At 51.3% G+C, this 26,669-nt stretch overlaps 2 protein-coding genes and 1 long non-coding RNA gene across 14 annotated transcripts; all 3 read left to right on the forward strand.

Moving 5' to 3' along the window:
- The first annotated feature begins 579 nt into the window (after positions 1-579).
- On the forward strand, positions 580-5,130 carry vta1 (vesicle (multivesicular body) trafficking 1). Of its 2 annotated transcripts, none has more exons than XM_049756131.2 (8): positions 580-818; positions 1,988-2,082; positions 3,161-3,288; positions 3,359-3,434; positions 4,082-4,196; positions 4,336-4,533; positions 4,597-4,668; positions 4,905-5,130. In XM_049756131.2, the coding sequence occupies exons 1-8, from the start codon at positions 728-730 to the stop codon at positions 5,048-5,050; spliced, it is 921 nt and encodes a 306-aa protein (XP_049612088.1). In that variant the 5' UTR covers positions 580-727; the 3' UTR covers positions 5,051-5,130. The 2 variants fall into 2 exon arrangements, with proteins under 2 accessions (XP_049612088.1, XP_049612089.1); XM_049756132.2 differs by lacking the exon at positions 580-818 and adding an exon at positions 1,748-1,900.
- A 190-nt stretch (positions 5,131-5,320) lies between these two features.
- Positions 5,321-20,695, forward strand: adgrg6 (adhesion G protein-coupled receptor G6). 11 transcript variants are annotated; one of them, XM_049756118.2, is made up of 30 exons: positions 5,321-6,264; positions 7,065-7,138; positions 9,074-9,421; positions 9,492-9,634; positions 9,723-10,002; positions 10,193-10,366; positions 11,407-11,472; positions 11,682-11,744; positions 12,095-13,438; positions 13,754-13,842; positions 14,049-14,101; positions 14,186-14,209; positions 14,294-14,445; positions 14,696-14,807; positions 15,316-15,404; positions 15,469-15,533; positions 15,592-15,728; positions 15,869-16,034; positions 16,128-16,259; positions 16,348-16,464; positions 16,572-16,617; positions 16,696-16,802; positions 17,135-17,262; positions 17,630-17,898; positions 18,304-18,406; positions 18,774-18,924; positions 19,058-19,190; positions 19,322-19,423; positions 19,692-19,835; positions 20,344-20,695. In XM_049756118.2, coding segments are annotated over exons 1-30 (4,944 nt in total). In that variant the 5' UTR covers positions 5,321-6,262; the 3' UTR covers positions 20,475-20,695. The 11 variants fall into 11 exon arrangements, with proteins under 11 accessions (XP_049612075.1, XP_049612077.1, XP_049612085.1 ...); XM_049756120.2 differs by lacking the exon at positions 20,344-20,695 and adding an exon at positions 20,119-20,325; XM_049756128.2 differs by lacking the exon at positions 12,095-13,438.
- A 343-nt stretch (positions 20,696-21,038) lies between these two features.
- On the forward strand, positions 21,039-26,069 carry LOC125989803 (uncharacterized). Its single transcript, XR_007488722.2, has 4 exons — positions 21,039-21,491; positions 22,284-22,379; positions 23,426-23,521; positions 24,578-26,069. It is a non-coding gene; the product is annotated as an uncharacterized lncRNA (long non-coding RNA).
- The last annotated feature ends 600 nt before the right edge of the window (positions 26,070-26,669 follow it).

The raw sequence follows: 26,669 nt of genomic DNA on the forward strand, positions 1-26,669 counted from the left end.
AATTAAGAAGTATAAAGGGACCGTAATGAATAAAAGTGAAAGAATCTTATTTACAGTATATACAATATGGCTATTTATATAAACATGAAATAGGAAAGTACAGGAAGTAAATAGCAGTTATTGCACATCGTGTAATGCCGGTCAGGTAGCCTCAAGCGTTATTTATTTGGGTTGACAGTCATAATGGCCCTCCCAAAGAAGCTATGACTACAATGCGGGCCGCGAAAGAAATGAGTTTGACGCCCCGACGTCGGAGTCGCTCTTCCAAAGAGCAGGAACGCAGCGCGTGGCACTCGTATGTTTTCCTTCATTTCCGGGTCTGTGCTCTGTGTGCCGCTCTGCCCTGGTCATTGCTGTCCAATGGGAGCACAAGCATGGATGTGTATACTTGACTTGCAAAATGTACAAAATGTCTGAAGAGGAACCGCACCAAACGAAAACAACATTCTTTTTAGATGTCTAATTTGGTGGGAAGAATACAAACAGGTAAAGTTCTGATGAACAAAACTGATGCGCCTGTGGTTTACACTCCAACACAGTAGGTGGCGGTAATGCGCCCCAAAGCTGGTTCCCCCCGCCGGAAAACGAAACAAGAACAAGTGCAGCGAGGTGTCGCCGCTGCCGCAGTCCAACCATCAACAGCAGCAGCAGCAGCAGCAACAACAACAACAACAACAAGACGAACGAGACGACCCACTCGACCGTGTAGTTTTCGTTTGCGAATACCATGGCGGCACCGGCCCAGCTCAAAGCAGTCCAGCACCACCTGCGGACCGCCCAAGAACACGAGAAGCGCGACCCTGTGGTGGCTTACTACTGTGAGTGTGCGGTGGCTAGGCTACCACTAGCTCCGTTTAAGCGCTAACTTTTCGTTCACAGCACCAACTAACTCTAACCCCACAGCGAGACTGCAATTGATATGCTTGATCATCGTCGTCTCCGGCATTATCGTCTGTTTCCTTGTTCCCAACTTCATTTTGGGTTGCCGGTGTGCCTGAACCGAACCCGGCTAAGCCGGGTTGACTGTACCCTGAAGTGGTCGCGGGGCAACCGATTCCAGCTGTGGTTGTTTGGGGAAACGTCAGTCCAGTAACTTTGTGTTTCCTAGTCTTAACCTGACCTTAGCTTTGTTTCACTTTGTTCCCTTACCCTTCACTTTGTATCCTAACCATTTAAACGCGTTAAACTCCGAAGCCCTTCTTGACTTGAATCCACCCTATTTTTTTTAGATGAGTAATTTGACCTCCTTACCTTAACCACAACCTTTTAGATTTGTGGCTCCTTAATCATTTTGCGGATTCATTTTGTTGGTCAAAATTGTTCAGCTGCATAACTGCTCAATTCTTAAACACGTGAAATAAATGGGCTCGTTTACGACACACGACTGGCTGGCAGAAAGTTTACAAAGTATGTCGTGAGGATAAGCAAGGTAACGTATGCAGAAATACATTTGGAAACTGTGACGAGAAGGAACAGAGTAGCGCCTTCTGGGCCAGCACCGTCACGGCAAGAGTTGGCTGACTTTCACCGTCGCTCGCGGTACAATACGCGGCAGAATAACTAACGCTAGGTGGCGAGTCGCTAGCCACGGCCTAATAACCATTTCAATAGGGTAAACGTACGTAACCTAGCCTTTGGTCGTCACGGGGCGCACCTAACGCGCTCTCCGACTAGAGCTGCCTCGCCGTGCCCAAAGAAACCCGATAGACGGGTACGTCACGCCGGTGACGTCAGCCGTGAGGAATGCGTTCCAGCTTGCTGGGACAAAGCGCCGGTTTCCGAGATGCGAGTCGTCAATTTCTTGCTTTGACTTGCAAGCAAAATTTAGAGACGTATCAAGTATTTACTAATACAATGACAGCGTGACGCAGTGCAGTCCGTGTCTGTCCGTCCGTCCAAAGTACGCTCGCTTGTTTCTGCAACTTTTGCTTTCACCGTCTTGAGTCTTGTCGAGTGTTGAACTCTTTTCTCTTTGGGCCGCGGACAGGCCGCCTGTACGCCATGCAGACGGGAATGAAGCTGGACAGCAAAACTCCCGAGTGCCGCAAGTTCCTCGTCAAGCTCATGGACCAGCTTGAGTCGGTGAGTCTCGTCCGTCCCCCTCAGTCCTTCTGCTAGTACACGCTGACGTAAAAGTCCGCCTATGTCATTTTGTATTTTCCAAAGTCAAAGCTAAAAAATGCATATCGAAGTTTCTTTCATCTTCACTTTTCCAAAATAGAAGCCGTGAGGATAAAAGTCGCGACACACACAATTGCGCACATTCGGAGTCAATTCCACGTCGGCGCTTCACCTGATGGATGCGCCCGAGCCTATGCGAGGAAGCGCCAGAAAGCGAGATTGATTTTTGGGGGCCTGTTGGGACAGGAAGAGGGCGCAATCTGATGTCATCTGCGGTGGCAAAAGCGCCTGCTTAACTTTTACGTGAAAGTTTAGACCGCAAAGAAAACATTGCTCAAACTACTAACTGTGGTTCTTCACCAAAGTCAAACTAAAAACGGTGACAAAGGGGGGGTTTGGGGGAAGTGTGATAACCGGAGGCGTCTCGATGACGCAGAGACGACTTGACGCCGTGGAGCTCGGCGGCGCTTTCCTTGCTCCGGGACACGAAAGCATGAAAGCAGCGGATGTGGGTGTCCTGCTGGCAAGTGTAATGATTCCAGAGTGTGTTTGGCAGTAATGATCATCAGCTGTGTCTTCAGGTCCACTTGTCACAAGTGGGCGGACGCTCAATGTGCTGACATCACAGACAGTTGACGCCAATGTCCAAAGTGTGAAAGGACGCTTCATTAGTGCCAGGGTGCGTGCAGCAGAAGACCCCATCCTCCCTCCCCCCTTTTGCCACGAGGGAAAAGGCGCCACAGTGTCCAGAGGTGTGAAACGTGAGGGTCCGTCTGGTGCGCTACAGCGTGGTCAATCAACGGCGCTCTTCTTTGAGCGAAACCCGAGACACAGTCTTTCCTTTATGCTGCGCCTTCCGCAGGCACCTGCGCGCGCAGGTGAGAGGACAGTGGTTGTATTCAGGGTCCCCCCACCTGCTTCACAAAGTTTGCTTGAGGGCAAACTTGAGGCGTGTTCCGCTAACCGCACTGGCCGCAAACAGGAAGTCAGTGTAAAAGGTCACTCGTGCCTTCACCGCCGCCGTAACCTTTTGTGGCAGATGAAGATGGAGTTGAGCGACAACGACTCCATCACTCAGGAGGTGGTGGGCAACGCCCACATTGAGAACTACGCCCTCAAGATGTTCCTGTACGCCGACAACGAGGACAGAGCGGGACGATTCCACAAGTAAGTTTGAGTAACTTTTAATTCTCAACGTTGAGCATGTTGTGACGTCATTAAATGTTGCTGCGCGCAGGAACATGATCAAGTCCTTCTACACGGCCAGTCTGCTGCTCGACGTCCTCTCCGTCTTCGGAGAGTTGTCAGACGAGGTGAGCCCTACTCACGCGGCGCTTGTCTTTGTTACTCATTCGTGTGCGTGCGACATACAAGTCGGTCGGTCGGTCGGTCACCCACCTTTGCTCTTTTCTGCTAGCGCTGCACAGGAAAAAGCGCGCGTTGTTTCAGCGATTATTAGTTCAACACAACTAAAGTTCAGAACATGCCTCGGCACCAGCGAGCCGCTATTGTTCCTCAGTTCGACCCTGAAAAAACATCCGAGTGCGGCTTATCTCCTCACAGCAGCACCGGGCCGTTCCGTGGACTCGCCACACGCCCGCGCGGCGACCTTGCTCGTAGCCGACATTCTGGCACCGTTCCAAACGTTACACCCGGCGTGTTAGAACCTTATTGAAAGTTGACCAAGCACTCTGTAAAACAAACCCCCAAAAAAACTTCCCATCCACCACAGTGTGTATGACTCCCGCTTGTGTTTTTTTCTTTTACATGACGTAGGGCGGGAAGGCGTCTCAATCGGGCAACGATGGAGCTTTTGTCTGTTTTCTTGACCTCAAACGCTCTTGGTTTGCGTAACAGGAGTCAGCCTCTAGCGTGGAATTAGCAAATACGTGAAATTTAGCCACATTGCTAACATGGACAGTGATGTATGATTGTTTTTTCCCACGGACTGACTACCCAGAACATCCAGCACAGGAAGTACGCCCGCTGGAAGGCCGCATACATCCACAACTGCCTGAAGAACGGCGAGACGCCCGAAGCCGGCCCCAACGGCATGGATCTGGACCAGGAAGCGGGTGCGCCATCGCCGTCGGCACGCTCACCGGATCACTCGCTCTCTTGCTATCCCTTGTGCGGCACTCTTCGCCGAGGGGCAACGCGTGTACTTCTTTATCTTCTCTTTTATCCCCATTTTTGATGTGCGGCGCGCTCCAGATGGCGATGAAGGTTTCTCGGGTCACGCCTTCTCGCAGGGCGGCTCCTTCCGAGCCTCCTCTGAGGACGCGGGCGGGGCCGCGGCACCGGGCATCGGCTTCACGGCGGGCTCCGAACCGGGACCGTCGGCACCCCCCTCCAACTTCGGCAATGTCCACGTCCCCCCCGGCGCACACGCCCCCGCCAACACGCCGGCAGGTAGCCACGCCCACCTCAGCGAAGGGTCGGACGGTCGCTCACGCGTGTCATGCGACTCGACAGACGCCGTCAAGCCGGTGCCGACGCCCAGGACCACCGCGCACGCCGCCGACCTCCCGACGGGCCAGCAGCAAGGTCAGCAAACGCCTGTCAAAGTGCCCGCAGTGTAGCGACATACTTGAATCAGAGAGGACACGTAACACGCGCGTGCGAGCCAGGTCGATGCTGCTCATCAACAAATCGGCGGTGCACGCAACGCTCTCGCTGAAGGCCGAGCCGTCGTGTCGACACGGGCGACTGGCGCCGCCCGCCCGATGCCTCCCCTTTCATTCAGCCCGGGCCCGAGTGGCAACCTCTTCCCCTCCCCCTAGGTGACGTCCGCCTCTCAGCCGAGGACTTCACCAAGGCCCAGAAGTACTGCAAGTACGCCGGCAGTGCCCTCCAGTACGAGGACGTGCCCACGGCTGTCCACAACCTCCAGAAGGCCCTCAAACTGCTCACCACTGGAAAAGAATGACTCCTTTGTCTGTCCGTCTGGCTGCGTCAATCTGCACCATCTCATCAGCTCTGCACGCACACGCACATGCACACACGCACGCACGCACGCCGGCTGGCCGCCAGTAGCTTGGATGGAGACGGCAGCTCAACAACGGCCGCCTGTGTGCGCCCGCTCTAAGTCTCCATCCCTATTACGGAACGTGCTGAGGAGGCGACCGCCGGCCGGCACGTGGAGCTTCCTGCCCGCAGGGGGCGCCGCGCGAGCGCTGCTCTTGTTTGTCAACACCTAAGCATGACGTTAGCAACCGCACTGGCCACACTTCTTCTCCCTCTTACAAGCTAACGACTTGCCGGCGTGATTTGTTTCCTTTCCTTTCCTTTGCAGATGTTCCAAATAAATCCACTTGAGCGGTTTGTCGTCGGCCATTTGTTGGTTTGTACATGGAAAAAGACGCGATGGCCCCCACCGTGCTTGGCTTTCAGTGGCCACTGCAAATAACCTTTTGCAATTTTGCTCCAAAGGTTCCACCTTGCCCTAAAATTGTTGGCAGGTTTCGAGCGTTTTTGAGTTCTCCGCAAGACGGGTTTGCCACCCGGCCCGGCCCAGAGTGTTGAGACATGTTCCGCACAGCCGGTAGTAGCTAGAAAATCTCCTCTCTGCGCTCGCCTGCTTTTTTTTTTTTCTTTTTCTTTCTCTCACATCTAGACGTCAATGCTTTGCTGGACGAGGTGGTGTGTCTTCTCCGCGTTCCTTTCGATTCTAAGTGTCTCGGAACATTTACTTGTGGCCGCCTTCTGACTTTTACCTTGTTGCTACGAGAGGCCTCGGATAACGTGGAGCGTCTGTTTGGAGATCGGCTCAAGCTGTCGAGAAGGCCGCCTAGAACCGATTTGAGCCACTTTGTGTGCAGACTGTGGTCGAACGGGACTAATTGGTGCTCTGCTCACTCGCAGTCGGGTGGTCGAGGCCAGCGAATCAAACGCACCCTACAGCCAGAGGCGCCTTGGTATCCCTCCCCTTGCTCGGTCCCCTCCCCGCATTTTCCCCCCATCTTCGCAGCTTGGCTGTGTGTGTGTGTGTGTGCGCGCGCGCGCACACGCACGCATGCATGCATGCATGTGCATTTGGACTGAAGAGTCCGACAGAAAGTTTTAGAAGAAAAGTGAGGAGGAGGAGGACCACGCTGTGTTTTGGAGGTGAAATGTGGCAGGACAGGAAGCGGCACTAGACATGTAAGTTTCTCTTCGTTACTCAACGCTTTATTTGAACAAAGATGTGTGTTGACTTTTCAACTAAAGTTTATTGGCTAGCATTAGACACATGTAAGTTCCTCTTGGTTACTCAACGCTTGGTTTGAACAAATATGTGTGTGGACTTTTTAACAAAATTTCGTTTCATTGGCGAGCATTCTTTATTGTTTTGGCGTGTAGTATACTTTTTGGAAGTGGCGGGAGTAACTCCTAATACAGTCGCACAATTTTTTGGACTCTGAGAATGACACGCAAATGATTTAGTGATTTATTTGAAAAGCTGAAAGAACAAGAGTGTCTGATCACAACTTCTCGCCGTCCACTAAAAGTCGCCTGACTTTTTTTTTCTTCTTTTTAAGTGTTTGTGTATGGAGGGGTGAGACCTGCGTGTTATAATTAAACATTTAACAGGGGTTACATTTAATTGCCGTTGTTTTTTTTGTTCAAGATTTGAGCCGAGCGTGAGGGGCGTGGCCTCATCGAATGAGCTCGCACCTAAAAATGCTTTTTTTTTGGGGGGGATTTGGCCGATTTCCAGTACAGGCACAGTGTGTACATGCCGATGTCGGTGTCGAATAGGCAACTGCGAGCGGCGGCTGTCAATCGCGTCTTTCTGGGGCGGGTCGTGGGCGGACAAAGATTTCTCTTGTTTGAAGGTCACCACCGCTTGACATATTCCACTCGGGAATATTCATCAAACACGGGCGGCTAGTTTGTTATTCTAATGAGCCTCATGAATATTCAACAAGCACGCACAATAACGTCCCTGCGTCTCTCCTCAGGGTGGCGCGCTGCCGAGCGGGCGGGGCTGGGAGGCCCGCGGTCATCCTGATGTGGGCGGGGCTTCATGCGTACGGTAAGACGCTCGTATGGACAAACGCCCGATAACGTGTCAATTCCAGTCCTTGAGGGCCGGTGTCCTGCATGTTTTATAGGTCTCCCTGCTGCAACACACCTAATTCAAATAATCGGGATTGTTATCCAGCTTCTGCAGACCTTGCTAATAAGCTGACCATTTGAATCAGGTGTGTTGCAACAGGGTGACAGAAAACATGGACAGCACCGGCCGGCCCTCGAGGAGGACCGGAATTGTCCACCCCTGGTGTAGGGGCACACAGGGACCAACTAACTTCTCGAGTAGCGTGCGTTCGCACCTGTCGACACAAGCCCCGGGCACGGAATGATTCCGAATGAGCTTCGAACCCAAAACCGTTACGCCGACCTAACAACCTCGATCGCCGCTCCCAACGTTTTTCTACGGCCGTTGCCAGGTTTCCTTTGACACCACGACTCGTCACGCACGTAATCGCCAAGTGATAGCTTATCAACACATGTATCACGCTTGCGTGTACAAATTTTGTTGAACTTTAAATGATAGCCAGTGTCTGAAAGTTTTTTTGGGCGTCTTACATCGTCGCTAATCCGCCCAGACGAGCTCGAAGAATAAACCTGAACACAAATCTACTCCCTGCGCGCGCGTGCGTGCGTGTCTGTAATATATTTTCCATACCCCTCCAGCAGCCTCTGGCCAAGTACACTCGTAAAGTTCCCAGAAGTGCGCAGACACACACACACACACACGCTGCGAATTTTGTGTGTGTGTGTTGGGTGGAAAGAACATTGGCCACATTCACGCACGCACAATCGCTCTCCTCACACTCCTAGGGGAGTGTTAAGACCCGCCTACCGCGTTAGAGTTGCAAGTTTAATTTTTGAGACAGTGCCTCTGACAACATGAGGTGACATTACCCAACACGCAAACGCATGCCCGAACGCATGCAATAACACACGTTGTTATGTTGGGAGCATTTATCCCAGCCCCTGCTGCAAATTGCTATTTTGTATTTTTGTGACCATGCACAATTTGGTGATGTCACTCTGAACGCAAGCAAGCAAGCAAGCCTTCCTCCTTGCAGCTGTTTGCTAACGCTCACTAATCCCGCGGCGCTCCACCCTCGCTACTCCTTAAGAATCGAGGAGGATAGGGATGCTCGTTGAGACGGCGACATGACCCCTCTGAGGCCGTCCAAGCGCGTGGCGAGCTGAGGGCGACTCGCCCCGGCTGCCCCTGGTAGGTTGACGGAAGTCCGGCCGGTAGCCATCGTGGTGTCAATGATCTGCCTGCTGGGAGCGCTTTGAGTGTCTGCTTGTATAGAAAGGCGCCAATGCATAATTACGATTATGATTAGCCTCTCGGACTCCTTGCGTCACCTAGAAGTGAGCGTTGCTAGCAGCAAAGTAATTCAAATGTTTGTCTAAACGTGCCTTTCATAACAGGATCAATTATAAGAAGTGTCTTAATGTACACACGCGCTAGCTTAGCCTGTACCGCATTAGCATGTAGACGAGGACACTGGTGACGCGCACGCATACACGCACGCGCGCGCGCGCGCGCCGCTAATTATTCGTCATTGTCAGCATAAGCACGTGTAACGAATGGCACGCACACATGCCCACAAACAGCCCTGATTTGTTTTCCAATCACACTTATTTGCATGTCTGTGCGTGTGTGCACGCGCAAGAAGCTTTCTTTTTTATTTTTACAGTGCATGGGAGCGTGTGCAAGTGTGCGAGGCCCAACTCCAGTTTTCTTGCGGCTTGTTTTCTACTCTACTTCTTCTGTCGTGGCTTATAGTCCTCTCTTTCTGGTTTTCTTGTCTCTGGTCTTATGATGTTCTAGTCTAATTGTGTATTTTAGTTTTATAGTGCTGCCCATTTTAACTTCTGCTCTTTTTCACGTGTGCTGTTTTTGGAATGCAACTTGTCATGCCTGTCTCCCCCCCCAATACAGCTATCGGGTGCGAGTGGTCCAAGTGCGGATCTGTGTCGACGGAGTCCGAGGGCCGGCTGACATCCCCGTGTTATCCGAGCAAGTACGGCAACTCCCAGACTTGCCAGTGGAGTCTGCGAGCGCCGCCGGGCTTCGTCGTGCAGATCACGTTCGAGGACTTTGAGCTGGAGGAGGCGCCGGGATGTATCTACGACCGGCTCACTGTCACCACGGGCAACGGCAAGGTCAAGTTCTGCGGTCTGACGGCCGCCGGCCTGGTTCTCAACTCCAGCGGGAGCGTCATGGACCTGGATTTCACTTCTGACTTCAGCATTCAGAAAAGAGGCTTCAGGATCAGCTTCAGACACGGTAGGTCGCCACGGCAGCTCGGGAGGAGCCTCTCTTTGCATCCTCGCTTGTTTCCTCTCCCCTTGGTTAGTCGCCGTGGCATTGAGAAATCAGAAGGTCAGCGTCGCCGGCGGCAATGTGCCGGGGGCCCGAGTGTCACCTTCCGTTGACGTGCCGACGCTGCGTCACCTGACTCTGTGCTTGGAGATGGAGCGAAGCGGGCCTCCGCAGCAGGTACGTGCCACGGCGAATCCCACCTTTGCGGATCGGCAACAAAGGCGCAGACGTGGCACTCGGGCTGTGCTGACGGCGTGGCGCGCAGGTGGAGTGGATCTTCACGTACAGCGACGCCGACGGCGAGACGGCGCTGGCGCTGGGAGCGCACCAAGGCCGCGTGGAAATGGTGCTGGAGGGTGTGACGTGCTCGCTGGACTCCATCGCGACGGCGGCCGACTGGACCTCCTCCATGGCGGGCTTGTGTGTGCTGTGGGCCTCGTCCAGCGGTCGCGTAGGCGTCTACTTTGACGGCAACCACTGGGCCAAGACCTGCTCCGACTCCGCCGGGCGCTCCGTTTCGGGCGGCGGCACCTTTCGCCTGGGAGGTGAGACTGTTATCTCTCGCACAGGTGTTCACCGAATCGGACCCACCCCTTTGACGCAAATGTTAAAGAGGCCGAAACCAGACTAACTGGCCGACCTTTAAGCAGCTCTGCAACTTGGGATTCCAGGCTGGACCGTGTTCCGTGTAGCCCCCCCAACAAGAGGACTAACGTGAGCCGTTGTGTGACTCAGGGCCGAGCAGCTTTCGGGGCAGCGTGTACAACGTTCGCCTTTGGGACTATGCCATGACGGTGCAGCAGCTCAACGCGCTCACTTGCCACGCGGCCGGAAACGTCATCGACTGGGACAACAGCTTCTGGGACGTGCCCCCTGGCCTGGCCCGGACGGACGGCGCCCTAAGTTGCAGTGAGTCCTATCTCTTGTCTCGCTCGTTTGTCCCCGCAGTGCTTTCTCTCTTGACTTCCTTGTTTTTCTTTGGTGTTTTTCCATTCTTGCATTTGTTTCACTCTCGCCAGAGTTGCTTATGTCGTTTCACTCCGATTTAGCGGGTGTGTCGCTCGCTTGTCGTTCTTTTTTTCTTTTTTGCTTCCCGCTAGTTTCTCTGGCTTCTCTCCCTGACAGTTTCTCTCTTGTCCGTCCTGCTCTGGCGACACGGCGACATGGAAAATCAGGAGCGCATTCCTCTCGGCTCTGCTCGCTTCTTTGTTCCGTCCTTCGGTTCCTTCTTCTTTGTTTGCTTCCATGTGCGCTTTCTCATTGTTGTCTTCTCTGTATATTTGTTTGCCATTTGCTTTCCAGGAACGCCTCCTTGCTTATTCCTTTGTTTCCTTGACCCCCTCTTTGGTTTGTTTCTTTGAGCGCCTGTTTGCTTGCTTGCTTGCTTGCTTGCTTGCTTGCTTGCTTGCTTGCTTGCTTGCTTGCTTATTTCCCCCCGGCTGAGTGTTTTTTTTACACGAGTTGCCTTGTTTGTTTCCTCATGGCGGCTTCCGCCTCCAAATGGAAGCAGCGAGGAAAATGACTTGAACATTCCGCTGGGCCGCTAAGCTAATGGAGTCCAGCTGCTCCCTTGAATTCTCACCAGACGATGTGCCGCTTGTGTGCGGACGTGCAGACGCGCACGCCAACATGTAACGTGCGTGTGTGTGTGTGTGTGTGTGTGTGTGGTCTTAAAAAGATGAAGAAAGAAATAATGTCTTTGTCATTTCATGCCAAAAGGTGTGTTTATTTCATGTTTGTCAAATGATCAAAAATGAAGAAAAAAAAAATCCAATTACATTTCAATTGCCCTGGCCCCTTTCACTTATCGAAAGACAATGCCTCGTTGAGCCGGCTCAAGCAAGCAAAGGGCAAAGGTGACAACAGCGAGCGCACCTTTGTAAACTCGCTGACTGCCACGTTGCCCTTTGAGCACCCGACGACTACCTTGTCCTTCTTTTTCCGCTCAGGCGTGTCCCTGCCCAGCGACGGCTCCGTCCACGGCAAATGCGACTCCTCGCGCCCGGGATGTCCAGGTAAGAAAAAAGAAGCGGATGCCAGCAGCGTGAGCGCCGTGCAGCCACGCTGGGGAGGGCGCTCGCTTTCACCCTTGTCCTGCGGTGCACTGGATACCGTATGAGCGTGCGTGCGTGCGTGTGTGCGTGCGTGCGTGCGTGCGTGCTGAATAACAGCCCACGTTGGTCATCCCACTTGTCTTGTCTCTCCCCTTGCGACATTCCCGCAGCCGCTTCCTCTCCCGCTGGCTCCACTAACACCACCCATGCTACTAATGCAACACACACACACGGTAGGTAACGCGTGCACGCGCCCGGCGTCACGCCACCCCCCTGTCCTCACCTTTCACCTCTTCTGTACTACTTTTCCAGCAGATGTTGATGATCTTTTTGTTTTGCTCTTACCTCACAACTTTTCTCTCCCTCTTCTCAAGTGTAAATGGAATTTTGATTCTGGGCTCATGTGAGCAAGATTGGCAAGTCACTCGCCTACGTGCGGGCTCCAAAAGACCGATCGTGGGAATGGCTTGATGACCTCCATCCACTCTGCTTCAATGACTCAATGTTGACGCAGAGTCTTTGTGGTGACCAAATGATAGTCTGTTTTTGATGGCTTTTGTTGACTTCTTCCTCCTGTGACCAGTGTATCTGCAGCGGGACAGGTATGGAAAATATGGGGTTGCGTCAGTATGGCCTGGCCCCTGGATGCGCAGCGCCCGGCCCCGCTTTGTCTCCACGCCGGCCGCAAAGACGAGTTCCGGTGGTCCGGGACGCCGACGGAAGAGGCACGCTGGTGTTTCTGGATTCCCCAAAGTACCCCCTCAGGATTCACCCCACTCACGGCACGTGTCTGCTCCTCCCAAAAAAGAAGCCACAACCTCCTCCACACCAGCCCCCCCCGGGCTGCCTGCCTTCCCGCCACGATTGTCGGGTGGGCGGCGGCGGCCCTTCCTGGCATTGGTCTCCACGCCGCTCAGGAAGCGTCCGGGCAGCGGTCGATTGCCTGCCGCCGCTACGAGAGCCCAGCCTGAGCAGCGGGCCACGGCCATCATCGCTAAGCCTCTCGTGTCCCGAGCTAACGCCGTCGCTGGAACAGAAGGCGGAGTCCTCAGCCGGCGGGACCGAGCTTCAACCGTCCAGAGGTTTTCAAGCAGGACCGATCGCACGAGCGCCGATGACGCTTTTGCCCTGCCGCATTCGCTGCCTTTTTTTCTCCACAACTCACCGCCCAGAAGCTCATTGGCTCCTTTGACTGCTCCGTACATCTTAACTCCACCCTCCCGTCGTCCTGACCGCCCCGGCCAAATACGGGCCGGCATCCACGGTCCTTCCCCAGCTCCGCCGAGCGGGAGCTTCGGAACTCCTCTGGCCATTGAATCGGAAAGAGCGCCGATCGATCGGCTGACGGCAGCATCGGGCCGAGAGCCTTCGCTTCTTCTTCCTGCGACCGGCAGGGAGGCTGCGCTTGTGCTGCGGCGAGCCACCGCTTCCTCGGGTGCTGGCCGGTCACTTTCCCATTTGTCAAAGGCACTTCCGGAGATGCAGGAGGCGGGGCCGGCAAGGACGACAGCCTTTCGCATTGACTCCGCCTCCTACGGACGTGGTTTGGCCATCCTCCCCTCACCTTCTCCACTTCCTCCTCTTTGGCATCAAAGCCCTCCTCTTCCTCATTTGACTCCTCTTTATCATGTAACCACGCCCCTTACTGCCAGGAATTCTCCCCTCCCTCTCTTGACCCCTGGGTCTTTGGCACCGCCTATTCCACCTTTGACTCCTCCTCTTCATACTCCTGCGTTCAGCCCGCCCCCCGCACTACGCCCGCCCTCGGCGAGCGTTCCCGCCCTCGCATCGGTCACGCCTCCGAGCGCCGTCTCGTCCGCACTCCCGCCGCCGAGTCCCATCCACGCGCGGCGTCCCCATAACAACACTGCTGCGAGCCTGTGGGGGGCGTTTCCATGCGAGCACGGCCGTGACTGGACGAGGGACAGTAGGTCCTCATGACCAATTGTAATCCTTCCAATCAAGCTTTGAATTGATTTGGCCTTTTTAGTTGGCGCTTTTCGGGTGGTGTGACAGCTGTCTGTCTTTCAACAGAATGGGCTGAATCTTTTCGCTACCGTCGACGTCGTACCGCTCCTTCTCGTCTCCTTCTCGACTGCTTGTGTAGCTGCTGTAGAATGATGCTGGTGTGACATGCGGTGGCCCAAAGCAAACTTAGCAGCAGCTGTTTTGCAACAACCCAACAACCTTGGTGGAGTTGTGAAATGTCAGTCAAGTCCAACAAATTCTTTTGTGTGCGCAGAGGCCTCATTCTACAGGCTGGCTTTGACGGTGCACGATGGGAGCTCAACGCTGACTGGAGCAGACGTGGAAGAAGCTGTTGCCTCTTGGGTAAAGTCGCCGTTGAGCCGCCCGCCTGCGGTGGAGGCTAATGTTAGGCCTACACTAATGCCGGCCGGCTAATGCTGAGGGGAGCCCGAAGCTTTCTTCGAGTGGGGCGCCCACTTCTGTTAATGCTAGTATTAGATGTGGGCCGACGCGTACGTGTGGTGGATGCGAACGTAGGCTAACGTTAGCGTGTGTATTTGTCACGTCAGCTCAATGAGACGTTCCGCAACTGGACTCGCGCCGCCTCCGTGGACTCGCTCAGGTGAGTGGAAGCTTAGCGGAGGACGAGATGTCAATGGCGCGTGCGTGGCGCACTAACCCCGACTTTTCTTCTCCTCGCACGCAGCGTCCGGCCCGAAGGGCACTCCAGGTCAAAGCCCTCTCCCGTCAGGTTAAGGGTCACGGTCACAACGTTGTTGTGCGGCGTTCACATTGAGCCGTCGCTGTCCCGTAGCTTCCTGTGTCGCGCGCTGCTGCGCCACCGCGACATCGCCCACAACCTCTCCCGTGTCCCGGTGGAGGTGCGGGACAGAATCTCCAGTGGCGAGCCTCGCATCGGCGCCGGTCTGGAGGTTGACACGCACTCCGTTCATGTCAGCCCCTTGGGTAAGAGCCTCAAACACGCTGCCGTTGACGGCTCTGAGTTCTTTCCTGATGCGTCAATCTCGTTCTGGTTCTTCTTGACTGACCTGACTGACTTTTTTGTTTAAGAGTGGGTGGCATCCTGACAGAGTTGTTTTTGTGTTGTTCTTGGTGGTGGTGGTGGTGGTGGTGGTGGTGGTGGTGTTTTTTTCCTTCCATCGTCCTGACTGACGGGAACATAACGTTGTTGTCGTTCCTTTTCCCATCTTGCCAGAGAACTGCCCCGAAGATGAGGCGCTTCACTACCGGTGGCCTGAGAGCCTGCCCAGCGCAGCTCACTTTCTGCCCTGCTTCCCCAACAAGGAACACAGCGCCACCCGCAGCTGGTAACAACAAATGCACGCAGCCAGGCAGCCAGGCAGCCAGGCAGCCAGGCAGCCAGGCAGCCAGGCAGCCAGGCAGCCAGGCAGCCAGGCAGCCAGGCAGCCAGGCAGCCAGGCAGCCAGGCAGGCAGGCAGGCAGGCAGGCAGGCAGGCAGGCAGGCAGGCAGGCAGGCAGGCAGGCAGGCAGGCAGGCAGGCAGGCAGGCAGGCAGTCAGTCAGGCAGTCAGTCAGGCAACAGCCAAAAAACACTCATACATAAAAAGGACATGCACCTCTGTTCAAAAGCAACAAGTCTTTATTGTCAGTTCCATACAATATTTGTTTTGACCTCTCTGCGCCATTCCAAATTTAAGCCCAGCAAGAAACAAATGATGGCCCCAATGTCATCTTTCCAACACAATGTCACGCCCAACTTTATTCGGACACATGTCTGCCCGACGACAGGTCGGTCTGCATGCCGACCTGTGGAAAGTGGAGGTTCTTGCTAGCCTGTCTCTCTTTCTCTCCTCAGCTTGATCGACTTAGACAACTTTTTGTCTTTCTGGTCACCTGCCGACTTCAGCAATTGCACAGACATCGACGGCATCCGCGTTTCGGCAGGTAGTCCCCCCCGTTTCCCCACCCCCATCGGCGTTCCTAATCAACGGCCCGGTCTCGATTCCAGACAACGCGGCCGAGGTGGCCGTGCAGCTCGCCGCCATCACCGACAACCGTCTGTCCCGGGAAGAGGTGAGCTTGCCTTCACGCCGCCGCCGCCGGCCAGCTGGGCCTGACTTTGTGTGCGCAGGTGTCCAAAGTGGTGAGCAAAGTGCAGGAGCTGGTGGACGTGGCCAACATCAACACCAGCTTGGCCTCCACCGTCGTCACCATCATCTCCAATGTGATGAACAGTCCCCACAGCGCACTGGCACCCGCCTCGGACAGGTACCTCCCAACCCCGGCAGGCTGGCCCGGGTCCAGACACACAGTATTCTGGAGGACACTCGCCTCGTACCTCGGAACCCCGCTGTACCCTGGGCCCGCGACAGTGCCGAGCAGGCGTGTTGACGCTGACTCGTTGTCAGGGCCTTGAAGGCGGTGGACCGTCTTTTGGACAAGTTGCAGTTCGAAGGCTCCAGCGTGAGCATCGGCTCTAGGCGCCTGGCTTTGGGGGTGTCTGCTTTCAATGCGTCCGCCTTCAACGGGACGTCCTTCAGCGCCTTCATCCCCGCAAACTCCACCGACCCTCAGGTGAGACCGAGCAACACACACACACGCACACACACCACTATGGCGGCGTTGACAGCTTGTTGACGGCTTTGTGCTTGGCCCCGACGCCTTCAGATTGACTTTGAGTCGGAGCAAATGGACTCGCTGGCTCACGTGGTGCTCCCGGCCTTGCTGCTGTCAGGGGTGGAGTCGTCGGCGCCGACTCGCATCAACTTCCTGTTCTTCGGCACCACCGGCCTCTTCCAGGTCACATTTCCACCCTCACGAGAGGGCGCAAAAGTCAAGCGAGCGGCGTGGAGCTCTTGATTGTCACGCCCACCACGTTTTGTCTCAGCCGGAGCAAGACGGCCGCGCTCTGATCAGCTACGTGGTGGCGAGCAGCATTGTGAACCGCAGCGTCAGCAAGCTGAAGGAGCCCGTGGAGATCCGCATCTCTCATCTGGCACCTCAAGTCAGCTGCCCTCTTTCTCTTATTTCCCCCGAACGAACGAACGAACGAACGAACGAGCGACCGACCAACCGACTGAGCGCTCATCTCATCTCTTCTCCTCCTTCCAGACCGTCCTCAGCCCTGTCTGCGTTTTCTGGGACTTCAGCATGAACGGTCAGTGATGATGATGAGGAGGAGGAAAACTGGGTGGAGAGCCGAATTGAAAGTGCAACCATGGTGTGCTTTTGCTAGGTGGCGCCGGAGGCTGGAATGGCGACGGCTGCCGTGTGTCTGCAGAATCGGGCGTCAACAAAACCGTTTGCCTGTGTGACCACCTGACGCACTTTGGCATCCTTATGGTGAGTTCTGCGCCCTGCTCACGCTTTGCCCAGTTCGAATGAAGTTGAAGTCTGTGTACCGCGCTTGCCTGAGGGCCACCGTGGCAAATGTCTCCCCTTTGGGAAGTGTGACGTGACGGCAAGCGTTTTTGTGAAGGAACCCGATTGTGATGTTCAAAATCGGAGTCCCTTTCCTCAGCTTAGCGCTTCCGAGAGAGTCAATCCGTTTTTGAGAGCCCCTTTCCTAAACTTTGCGCTTCCGATAACAGCTGGCTCAGCCATCTGTTGTTTTGTTTGTGTGGAAATCCACTCGTAAAGTGGTTTGCGCTGATGTGTTTTTTTGTTTGTCTCAGGACATTTCCGGAGTGTCTCCGCACATTGACCGGCGTAACAACCGCATCTTGACCTTCATCACCTTCATGGGCTGCGCCGTGTCAGCTGTCTTCTCGGCCGCCACACTGCTCACCTACGCCGCCTTCCAGTGAGTTGCCGAGCCCCGCCTGCCCGTAGCACACCAAGCCGGCCACGCACATTCAAACAACTGGCGCTGCTTCTTGCCCTTATTTCGGACCCGAGCGCTGCTCGGCATATGGTGGCGCGGAGGGCGGTACTGCGTGTAAATTGGGTCTCAGGCTGAGTATTGCGAGTTGGCGGGACGTTAGGCATCTCAAACAAGCACCTGATACCTGCGCTTTAGAGGGAAAGGCTGACGCGACTCCCCGGGACTTTGCAAGTGCAATCTCGGGAGCTCGCACTCGGCGGGCCTTCAGCCGAATGCCGCTCCGCCACGTTTGACTCGAGGCTGTTGTATTGTCCCGGACTCGAGCATGCCCGCCCGTCTTGTGCAGGAAGTTGCGCCGAGATTACCCTTCCAAGATCCTGATGAATCTCAGCGCGTCGCTACTGCTCCTCAACATGAGCTTCCTGCTCAACGGTTGGCTGTCATGGCAACGGAGCGAGGCGCTGTGTCTGGCGGCTGCGGCGCTGCTTCACTACTTCCTGCTGACATCCTTCACGTGGATGGGCCTGGAGTCGGTGCACATGTACATTGCGCTGGTCAAAGTGTTCAACACCTACGTGCATCGATACATCCTCAAGTTCTGCCTGTTGGGCTGGGGTGAGTCTCTTCTGGCCTGTGCCATTTAGCCTGTCGCCCTGATAAGCAGCGGCAGGCAGGCAGGCAGGCAGGCAGGCACGCACGCACGCACGCACGCACGCACGCACGCACGCACGCACGCACGCACGCACGCACGCACGCACGCACGCACGCACGCACGCACGCGCTTGAATTTTGAGCTTCATCTCACATTGTGGCCTGTTTTTGAAATGAGTCAGAGGACAATGTCACAACCCGGCACACACGTGTAGGAAATGGACTTATGGGCTGGCGTGCACTAGTCAACTTTTTCCGGGCTCTGAGCTAAATGCTCCAATATGGCCTCGCCTTGCGTTGCCTGTCAGCCTCACCCCTCCAGCAAGGGCCGCAACACTGGCGTGCGCCGTCATTCTCTTGCGCTTACAGGCCTTCCCGCCGTGCTCGTGGCATTGGTCCTGGCCGTGGACAAGCGCTCGTACGGACCCCAGGAGTACGGCGGACACTTTGGCGGCGATGGCTCGTCACAGTTGTAAGTTTGGATGGACGTGAGTCCTGTCCTCCAGAAACCCTATCCTGCCCGTTTTATAGATGTTTCCCGTATTCCAGTGGTCGTGACGGTTATCAAACTCGTCTGACGCGGGAAAACAGGCAGGAGAGTGGCTCTCGAGGACCGGAAAGGAATTTGGATGTAATCGAGACATCGAGATAAGGCTAAGATATTGTTTGCTGGTAGGCAATGAAAATCAATTGGTGCAGTCTTGATTCATTTGTACAATTAGTTTGCGACTGATGTCGCTGAGTTAGAATACAGCCCAAGATGGGCAAACCTGTGAAAGCACTGGGAGGATGCACGAGGCGCCACCGGCTGTCCCTTAACACACATGTTCTCTCTTCAGCTGCTGGATCCGGAGCGCTCTGGTGTTCTACACGGCGTGCGTGGCCTACTTCTGCCTGGTCTTTCTGCTCAACGTGGCCATGTTTATTGTGGTTATGCTGCAAATCTGTGGGCGCAACGGCAAGCGCGGAAACCGCACGCTGCGACAGGAGGTGCTGGCGCTGCCGCGCCGCCGCGCCGCCGCTGACACGCTGCCGCTCACGCACCGCCGCTGAAGCAGGCACCGCGCTCGCCTCCTTGTCAGATGCCTCGTTCCCATGGTAACGGCGATTGTGCGGCTCTCAGGTGGTCCGCAACCTTCGCAGCGTGGTCAGCCTGACCTTCCTGCTGGGGATGACCTGGGCCTTTGCCTTCTTTGCTTGGGGCCCGGTCAGCCTCGTCTTCGTCTACCTCTTTGCCATCTTCAACTCATTGCAAGGTGACAACACTCCACTCGGGCTGTCCCGTAGAGACTTAGAAGAAAATCAAACCGGGGGAGTGTCACATGACTGCAGCATGACAAGCGGGACTCACGGCTTCTTCTCCTTCTTGTGCTCAATGCACACGCAGGACTCTTCATCTTCTTTTTCCACTGCGCTCTCAAAGAGAATGTGCAGAAGCAGTGGAGACGCTCGCTTTGCTGTGCTCGCTTCAGACTCTCGGACAACTCCGGTAACCTCCGAAGCCTCGGTCGTGCCTCCGTCGTCATCATACACACCTTCACCGTCGTCAAGTCCCGCGAGGAATTTCTTCCGGAACCTTTGTATACACGGAAAATGATGGAAACGTAATAGTACGCCGCGACTTTGACGTGGGTCTTTTCCTCCCTGCGTTCCAAGCAGCGTCACGGATAGGCGTGCATTGCATTTACGGGAAAACATGTCACCAATGGACGGACGGGGTGGGTGTCGGAGCTCACTTGACTTCACTGTTTTTCCAGACTGGAGCAAAACGGCAACAAACAACACTAAGAAGGCAACGTCAGAGCAGGCTGCCCAGTCCTTGTCGTCGGGCTCCTTTGGCTCCAGCACTGCCCACTGGACCTCCAAAGCCAAAATCTCACTAACGCCTCTCAGCAGCTCAGGTATGTCTCTCTCGCTGTCTCACGCTCCGTCACTCTCGCGCAGACACACATTTACAATGAACATGGCCGTCTTGGACTGTTGAATAAGATTCCAGTGAATTGACATCCAACGAATGGAATGAATGATCAGCTGTTTGGTGAATTAGAAACAAACCGCAACGTTCTGTGTATGTGTGACCATTAGAGAACAAATTGTACAAATGGACGGACAGACAATACAGTATGTAGTATGAATTGTGAAATTGTTTCTGATCCACGTTGAGTCCTACCTCTCTCTGTGAAGGCGAGCCGCAAAAGTTGTTTAAGTTAATCGACATCGTAGACGACGGTTTCTTGCCCCAAATCTGCAAAGACGGCAATTTGCGTCCTGGCTAATGCCACGGCTGGCTGCCCAATCGCTATGCTGCTTCTACAGTACGACTACCTGCCTGCCGGAGTGAGATTTCCAACACCTCCCCAACCGATATGGACTCGTGCTCACCCGTTTGCATCGTCTTTGTGTCGGCAGAGAAGCAAAATCAGACCGGGCCCTTTTCCTCTAAGGCGCAGCCCATCATGTCGTCTTCATCCGTCCTTCCCGTCGGCCAGATGATTGACAAGGTCAAAGGTTACTGCTCAGCGCGCTCCGACGGCTTCTAAAAGCACACACAAGCCCCCCGGCCCCGTCCAGACGACCACGGCCTACCGGAGTACCATGATGTTGCAGCAAACTGGAAGCGGCGACGTGGCGTGAGCGAGCGCCAAACAAATTCTTCAGCAGTGTCCAGCTACTGCCTCGCTAAAACATTATGCTAAAGCAGTATGCTAAAGCCTTCTGTTTGGTGCTGCCACATAGAAATAAAGAAGACAATTTTGATTTACTCAACTGTTGTCTCCATTTGGACAGTATCCAAGGCCACACCTGGCCACCACCGAGCTTTGCCCCTGACAGGGATGACAATTAGGGGAGAGAAATCAACAACTGCAAGTTGGTCTATATTCTCCTCTTTCTATGATTTTACATCTTAATGCGAATATGTCATGCAGAGGTGTAGTTTTATTCTATAGAAAAATAATTCTGATATGTAGTGGCTGCCTTTTTTTGTCACGAACAGTAGGTGGCGGTAATGACCCGTTAGGTGGCCAACCATTGAACAATCCGTTTTTTTTTTTTTTTTTTTTTTTTACAAAAGAGTCATAATAATGAGTTGCCGGTGCACTCGTCGATCCAGTTCTTCAGGGGGAAAAAAACTGTTTACCTTCACTTCCGGGCCTGTGCTATGTGCCGCCCTGGTCATTGCTGTCCAATGGGAACACAGATCGTCACAAGCGTGGATGTGTATGACGATGATGATAGACGACGTCGAACTTGGCGTCTGCTGCCAGCCACAGACGCCGAATTTCGACGATTCTCCCTGGTCAACGGTTGTAAATGATTGCGTTGATTAAAACATAAAACTTTATTTAACTCTACTTTTAACTTTGCCGTTTTAGATAAGCGGGTATTACGTCGCAGTCATGTGCCGCGGAAATGACGTCAGTAGGCGGGAAATTCAAATCTGTGGGCGGGGCTTTCAACAATGGTAGCGAACGAGACACAGTGGATAGTAACACGACGACTAACAAGAGAAATATTTTTATTTTCTGCTTGCAACTGGACCGTCTAGAGCGTACACGGTAAATACAACTCATTGTGTTTGAAGAGATTTACTTTTGTGTAGTTTGACTAAAGTTGTCGATGTAGCTAGCGTTCAGTGTGCAATAGCAATATGTAGCTGAGTAGCTAACCGTAGCTGAAACGGTCTCGAGCGAGACAGCGGATACAAGCACGACGATTAACAACAGAAATATCTTTATTTTCTGCTTGCAACTGGACCATCTAGAGCGTACACGGTAAATACAACTCATTGTTTTTAAAAAGAAGTACTTTTGTAGCCCCGAAAAGCGAGTGAGTGTGCCGGGGTTGGGGTCGTCGAGCTCGGCGTCTGCTGCCAGCCACAGACGCCGAATTTCGAAAATTCTCCCTGGTCAACGGTTGTAAATTATTGCGTTGATTAAAACATAAAACTATATTTAACTCTACTTTTAACTTTGCCGTTTTAGATAAGCGGGTATTACGTCGAAGTCATGTGCCGTGGAAATGACGTCAGTAGGCAAAATCCCGCCAAGATTCAAATCCGTGGGCGCGAAATGGCCGTAAGCGAGACAGCGGATAGTAACACGACGATTATCAACAGAAATATCTTTATTTTCTGCTTGAAACTGGGCCGTCTAGAGCGTACACGGTAAATACAACTCATTGTGGTTAAAGAGATTTACTTTTGTGTAGTTTGACTAAAGTTGTCGATGTAGCTAGCGTTCACTGTGTAATAGCTATGTGTAACTAACCCTAGCTGAAACGTAGTCGCGTTGCCTTGTATCTTTGAATGTCTTGAGGGTAAATGTTAATGTTTAATTTCATTCCTTTAGGTTACATGGTGTTTGTTGGCTGTATGTTTTCCACTGTAAGAAGAATGAATATACACATCAGTTGGAGGCTCGCATCATTGACCAGGCGCTACAATGGTGAGTAGCCCTTTTTTCCTCCATTTATGTTAAACACCTCCTATTTTATGTCTAACAGTAATTGATTTAACACATCACCATAAGTAAATTGTGTGTGGGCACTCTCAATTTAACATGTGTGATTATACTGCCTAATCTGTCACTGAGTATATTGTTGCAAAGTAATATAAGAAATGATCCAAAGTTGTAATTCAGAATAGTTTTCAAAAGACGACCATTAGAATTATATACAAATCTGATTACCCTGAACATAACAAGTAATTTCTTAAATCACAAATTCTATTCAAAGATTTCGTCAGACTGCTCAAATGATGCCTAACAGTATTTCATGTAACACATAACCATAAGTAAATTGAGTGTGGGCACTCTCTAGTTAACATATGTGATTATACTGCCTAATCTCTTACCGAGTATGTTGTTGCAAAGTAATATAAGAAAAGATCCAAAGTAGTAATCCAGTGTTTAATATGTTCTATCAGGGCTGAAGTCAAAATTTGGCACCATCATGTGGTGAAATTTGGAGTTGCATCACGTCCAATTTTGCCTGGGAACAAACAGATTAAATAAATCTTAGTCTTAAATAAGCCACTCCTTCTCAAACAAGTAAACTCTGCCCATTTTGCGCAGTAGATGTTCTGTTAATACCTAGTATTTAAACAAAGTCATAATTTAAATTACTTTCAACATTCATTCATCCATTAAACCACCGTTATTCCACTCGCTCTTATTTTCAACTCCTATCAATGTAACTAAGCGTTTAATACGTCCTATCAGGTCTCAAGTCAAGATTTGGCACCGTACTTTTTTGAAATTTGCAATTGCAGCAAATCCAATTTTGCCAGGGAAGAAAAATAGTCTTACATGTTCCCATTAAATAAATTAAATAAGTCTTGCTTGTTTCCACTCCTTTTGAAAAAAGTAGTTTAAAACGAGGGCCCTTCCCTCAACCTTTAACCCTAACGAGCCCTAACCCCGCACGTCACATTGTGTTGTATCTGCGAATGTTGCTTGAGGCCAAATGTTAAAGTTTTCTTTCATTCCTTTAGGTTCCTCGGTGTTGGTCGGCTGTACGTTTTCCACCGTCAGAAGAATGAATATACAAATCAGTTGGAGGCTCGCATCATTGACCAGTCGCCACAATGGTGAGTACCCATTTCTTCCTCCATTTATGTTAAACACCTCCTATTTCATGTTTAACAGTAGTTGATTTAACACATAACCATAAGTAAATTGAGTGTGGGCACTCTCAAGTTAACATATGCGATTATACTGCCTAATCTGTCACCGTGTATATTGTTGCAAAGTAATATGAGAAAAGATCCAAAGTTGTAATTCAGAATAGTTTTCAAAAGACGGCCATTACAATTATATACAAATCTGATTACCCTGAACATAATAAGCTATTTGTTAAATCACAAATTCTTCAATTCAAAGATTTGGTACATTATCAGACTGCTCAAATGAAGCCTAACAGTAATTAATGTTACACATAACCATAAGTAAATTGAGTGTGGGCACTCTTAAGTTAACATATGTGATTATACTGCCTAATCTCTTACCGAGTATGTTGTTGCAAAGTAATATAAGAAAAGATCCAAAGTAGTAATCCAGTGTTTAATATGTCCTATCAGGGCTCAAGTCAAAATTTGGCACCATCATGTGGTGAATTTTGGAATTGCATCACATCCAGTTTTGCCTGGGAACAAACAGATTAAATAAGTCGTAGTCTTAAATAAGCCACCCCTTCTCAAACAACTAAACTCTGCCCATTTTGCGCAGTAGATGTTCTGTTAATACCTAGTATTTAAACAAAGTCATAATTTAAATTACTTTCAACATTCATTCATCCATTCAACCACGGCTAGTCCACTCGCTCTTATTACCAACTCCTATCAATGTAACTAAGCGTTTAATACGTCCTATCAGATCTCAAGTCAAGATTTGGCACCGTACTTTTTTGAAATTTGCAATAGCAGCAAATCCAATTTTGCCAGGGAAGAAAAATAGTCTTACATGTTCCCATTAAATAAATTAACTAAGTCTTGCTTGTTCCCACTCCTTTTGAAAAAAGTAGTTTAAAACGAGGGCCCCTCCCTCAACCTTTAACCCGAACGAGCCCCAAGCCCGCACGTCACATTGTGTTGTATCTGCGAATGTTGCTTGAGGCCAAATGTTAAAGTTTTCTTTCATTCCTTTAGGTTCTACGGTGTTGGTCGGCTGTACGTTTTCCACTGTAAGAAGGATAAAAGTCCAACGGTTGGATGTTGGCGAAGACGTCTCCGGTGAGTCCTTCCTTCCTTTTTATTCATTGGAAGTCACAGACAACAATAGATAAAGTAACACAATGTTAGAGGTAACTACATTTGTCTTAAATTGGATAGATTACTTCTTCCCACACCATTTCAAACAAGTAAACTGGCCATTTTGTGTGTTTATACCTAGTACTTATACAGTCATAATTTAAATGAACAAATAAGATTCATTCACTCACCCACTCACTCATTCATTCAGAAGATCCAAAGTTGTGTGTGCTGTGTAATTGAGAATAGATCTCATGTTACTCCACTTGCTCATATGACCAACTTCTATCAAATTAGCTATTAATACGTCCCATCAGGTCTCAAGTCAATATTTGGAACCGTAATTTGTCGAAATTTGCAATTGCAGCAAATCCAATTTTGCCTGGGAACAAAAATATATTAAACTAAATAATTCTTCTTCCCATTTAAATAAATGAAATAAGTCTTTTCTTCCTAGTCCTTTTTAAACAAGTAAACTGGCCATTTTTTGCAGTCGTGTTTATGTTCATACTAAATATTTATCCAAAATCATAATTGAAATGACTTCATTCATTCATTTTTGAAATTTGGAATTCCACCATATCCATTTTTCCCATTAAATAAATAAGTTTTACTTTTTCCGTTTAAATAAATGAAATAAGTCTTACTTCCCACTCTTTTTCAAACAAGTAAACTGCCCATTTTGTGTAGTATATTTTCTGTTTATACCTGGTATTTATACAAAATCATAATTAAAATGATTTAACTAACAATTAAGTTAATGAACTTATTCAAAAGAGTCTTTAATATGTCCTATTAAGTATAATATTAAGATTTGTCACCATCCTTAGGTATAATTTGGATTTGCAGCAAATCAAATAGACAAACGCATTGGCCAAGTTATTTTAAAAGAGCATGTGGGGTGATGTGATGTCTTTTTTGGGATGATGTTTTGCATTTGTGATGTCATACTCTGTTTTTTGTGATGTCATATTTTTGGTTCGTTAGGCTAGGTGCTAGAGGCTAGGTGCTAGAGGCTAGGTGCTAGAGGCTAGGTGCTAGAGGCTAGGTGCTAGAGGCTAGGTGCTAGAGGCTAGGTGCTAGAGGCTAAGGTCTAGGTGCTAAGGTCTAGGTGCTAAGGTCTAGGTGCTAAGGTCTAGGTGCTAAGGTCTAGGTGCTAAGGTCTAGGTGCTAAGGTCTAGGTGCTAGAGGCTAGAGGTTAGGTGCTAGAAGCTAGGTGCTAGAGGCTAGAGGTTAGGTGCTAGAAGCTAGGTGCTAGTGGCTAATGTGGTTAGGTGCTAAGGTCTAATGTGGTTTGGTGCTAAGGTCTAATGTGGTTTGGTGCTAAGGTCTAATGTGGTTTGGTGCTAAGGTTTAATGTGGTTTGGTGCTAAGGTCTAATGTGGTTTGGTGCTAAGGTCTAATGTGGTTTGGTGCTAAGGTCTAACGTGGTTTGGTGCTAAGGTCTAACGTGGTTTGGTGCTAAGGTCTAATGTGGTTTGGTGCTAAGGTCTAATGTGGTTTGGTGCTAAGGTCTAATGTGGTTTGGTGCTAAGGTCTAATGTGGTTAGGTGCTAAGGTCTAATGTGGTTAGGTGCTAAGGTCTAATGTGGTTTGGTGCTAAGGTCTAATGTGGTTTGGTGCTAAGGTCTAATGTGGTTAGGTGCTAAGGTCTAATGTGGTTTGGTGCTAAGGTCTAATTGTGCTAGGTGCTCATGGTCTAATGGGCTAGGTGCTCATGGTCTAATGTGCTATGTGCTCATGGCCTAATGTGCTATGTGCTCATGGCCTAATGTGCTATGTGCTCATGGCCTAATGTGCTATGTGCTCATGGCCTAATGTGCTATGTGCTCATGGCCTAATGTGCTATGTGCTCATGGCCTAATGTGCTATGTGCTCATGGCCTAATGTGCTATGTGCTCATGGCCTAATGTGCTATGTGCTCATGGTCTAATGTGCTCATGGTCTAATGTGCTATGGTCTAATGTGCTATGTGCTCATGGCTTAATGT

Source organism: Syngnathus scovelli, chromosome 20 (assembly GCF_024217435.2).
Source record: "Syngnathus scovelli strain Florida chromosome 20, RoL_Ssco_1.2, whole genome shotgun sequence".
Taxonomy (NCBI): Eukaryota; Metazoa; Chordata; class Actinopteri; order Syngnathiformes; family Syngnathidae; genus Syngnathus; species Syngnathus scovelli.

Bases quoted from the DNA above. Each gene is read 5' to 3' on its own strand.
- vta1 (XM_049756131.2), top strand. From the start codon at position 728: ATGGCGGCACCGGCCCAGCTCAAAGCAGTCCAGCACCACCTGCGGACC. The intron at 2,083-3,160 runs GTGAGTCTCGTC...CTTTTGTGGCAG, and splicing joins TCATGGACCAGCTTGAGTCG to ATGAAGATGGAGTTGAGCGA. The intron at 4,534-4,596 runs GTAGCCACGCCC...GCGACTCGACAG, and splicing joins CCCCGCCAACACGCCGGCAG to ACGCCGTCAAGCCGGTGCCG.
- adgrg6 (XM_049756118.2), top strand. The intron at 14,808-15,315 runs GTAACAACAAAT...TTCTCTCCTCAG, and splicing joins CACAGCGCCACCCGCAGCTG to CTTGATCGACTTAGACAACT. The intron at 15,405-15,468 runs GTAGTCCCCCCC...TCTCGATTCCAG, and splicing joins CGGCATCCGCGTTTCGGCAG to ACAACGCGGCCGAGGTGGCC.